Source organism: Empidonax traillii, unplaced genomic scaffold (genome assembly GCF_003031625.1).
Source record: "Empidonax traillii isolate 1590-97213 ecotype Southwest subspecies unplaced genomic scaffold, ASM303162v1 scaffold3357:size13469, whole genome shotgun sequence".
NCBI lineage: Eukaryota > Metazoa > Chordata > Aves > Passeriformes > Tyrannidae > Empidonax > Empidonax traillii.
This window is the reverse complement of record NW_020958550.1, coordinates 1-1,524: the sequence shown is the minus strand read 5'-3', so window position 1 is coordinate 1,524 and position 1,524 is coordinate 1. Positions and strand designations below refer to the sequence as shown.

The 1,524-nt window shown below is 61.6% G+C and overlaps 1 protein-coding gene across 1 annotated transcript; it reads left to right on the top strand.

The window, feature by feature from the left end:
* Positions 1-6: 6 nt before the first annotated feature.
* LOC114072497 lies at positions 7-1,514 on the top strand (the record flags this gene model as incomplete). Its single annotated transcript, XM_027910382.1, has 5 exons — positions 7-142; positions 411-525; positions 696-833; positions 1,072-1,248; positions 1,380-1,514. Coding segments are annotated over exons 1-5 (639 nt in total), but the record flags the coding sequence as incomplete, so codon positions are not given.
* Between the last annotated feature and the right edge of the window lie 10 nt (positions 1,515-1,524).

Sequence of the window (1,524 nt, the reverse complement as noted above, 5' to 3'; positions counted from 1 at the left end):
ACAGATTTGCAGTGCTGACCATAAAGGCCCTGCTTTGCCATCTGGAGTGTGAGGATGTGGTGGTTTCGATGGAACGCAAGCGTGGCTGGGACACGCTCCTCAGGCCTGACACCCACCACTACGCAGTGGGTCTGCTGGCCAGGTGAGACCCCCTTGTCCCCGCTGCCCCTGTCATTTCTGCCTGTGCACGGGGCACCCCCACAGTGCCTGTGGTCGTGGGCCAGAGGGCCCTGTCAGTGAGGGATGGCTGAGCAGAGTGGAAAAGGCTGGGAGAGGCGGGGGCACAGGAGGAGCTGCTGCCCAAAGTGCACGTGTCCCCTCCAGGGGAAAGACCAGGCCTGTGTGAGTGAGCCCCAGCAGAGGTTTGCCCACCCAGCTCAGGGTTGATGGTGCCTGTTTCCCCCTGCCAGGGAGATGCGCCGTGCCTCGAGCCCCTTGAATTCCTGGATTGCCCCCTGCCTGCTGGAGCTGCTGAGCAGGGAGGAGCCCCGCTGGGAGCTTCCCGCCATGGCCTTCCTTGTGGAGGTGAGCCTGCTGGCGAGCACTGCCTGGCTGAGCTGCCTCCACCTCTCAGCCCTCTGGCAGCTGCAGCTGCCCGGGACGGTGCCGCGCCCTGTGCTGCTGCCTGGGCACAGCCCTGTGCGGGTCCGGGCTCCTGCCGGCCGGGCACCCCGTCACTGCTGCGTGCCTTTCAGGTCCTCGACTGCCTGGACATGACCGAATGGAGTGAGAGCTTCCTGGAGATCCTTGCAAGGCACCTGTGGAGCGAGTGCCCAGAGAGGCGTCGCCTGGCACTCAGAGGCCTCGTGGTGCTCAGCAAGGATCCTGTGATGGTGAGGAGGGGGCAGTTGGCTGAAGCCATGCTGGAATCCTGGGGCTGGGCAATGCAGTCACTTTGGGAGCTGTGGCAGCTGCTCCCAGCTCTGCTGCCTCCCTGTTCAGCTGCCCCAGTCCCTCAGGACAGGCCTTTGGTCTCCGGGCTTCACAGTTGCACCCAGAGCTGCCACGCCCGAGCGGGGTTGGCTCTGCAGCCGTTCCTGGCTTCACAGCACAGCCTTGTGTTCCTCACAGGCTGACAGAGTGTGGACCCTGACAGAAAGCCTGATGGACTTTCTGTGGGATGAAGACAGAGAGCTGATTGTGATGGCTCTCTCTGTATTCATCAATGAAGTCCAGGACAGAGACACCCCAATCTCCACCCCCACTGCCCTGCAGCTGGCTGAGGTGCTGCAGCCACTCTTTGGCTACGTAAGTCTCTGTGCCCCCCACCACAGGCACTGGGTGCTGTCAGGAAACTGTGGCCTGTGCATTTACAGACCTGTGCTCCGGTGAGCCTGGAGCAGCCAGTTCTCAGGTCTTTTCTTCTTCCTTTCCATCAGGACAACATCCACGTGCAACTGCTCTCCATTCACCTCTTCCGAAAGGTGATGGAGCTGGGAGTGGACAAGAGAAAACAACACGTGATCCAGAGCCTGCTGCCACTCTTCTTCTACTGGCAGGATGAGAACCAGCATGTGGCAGAAG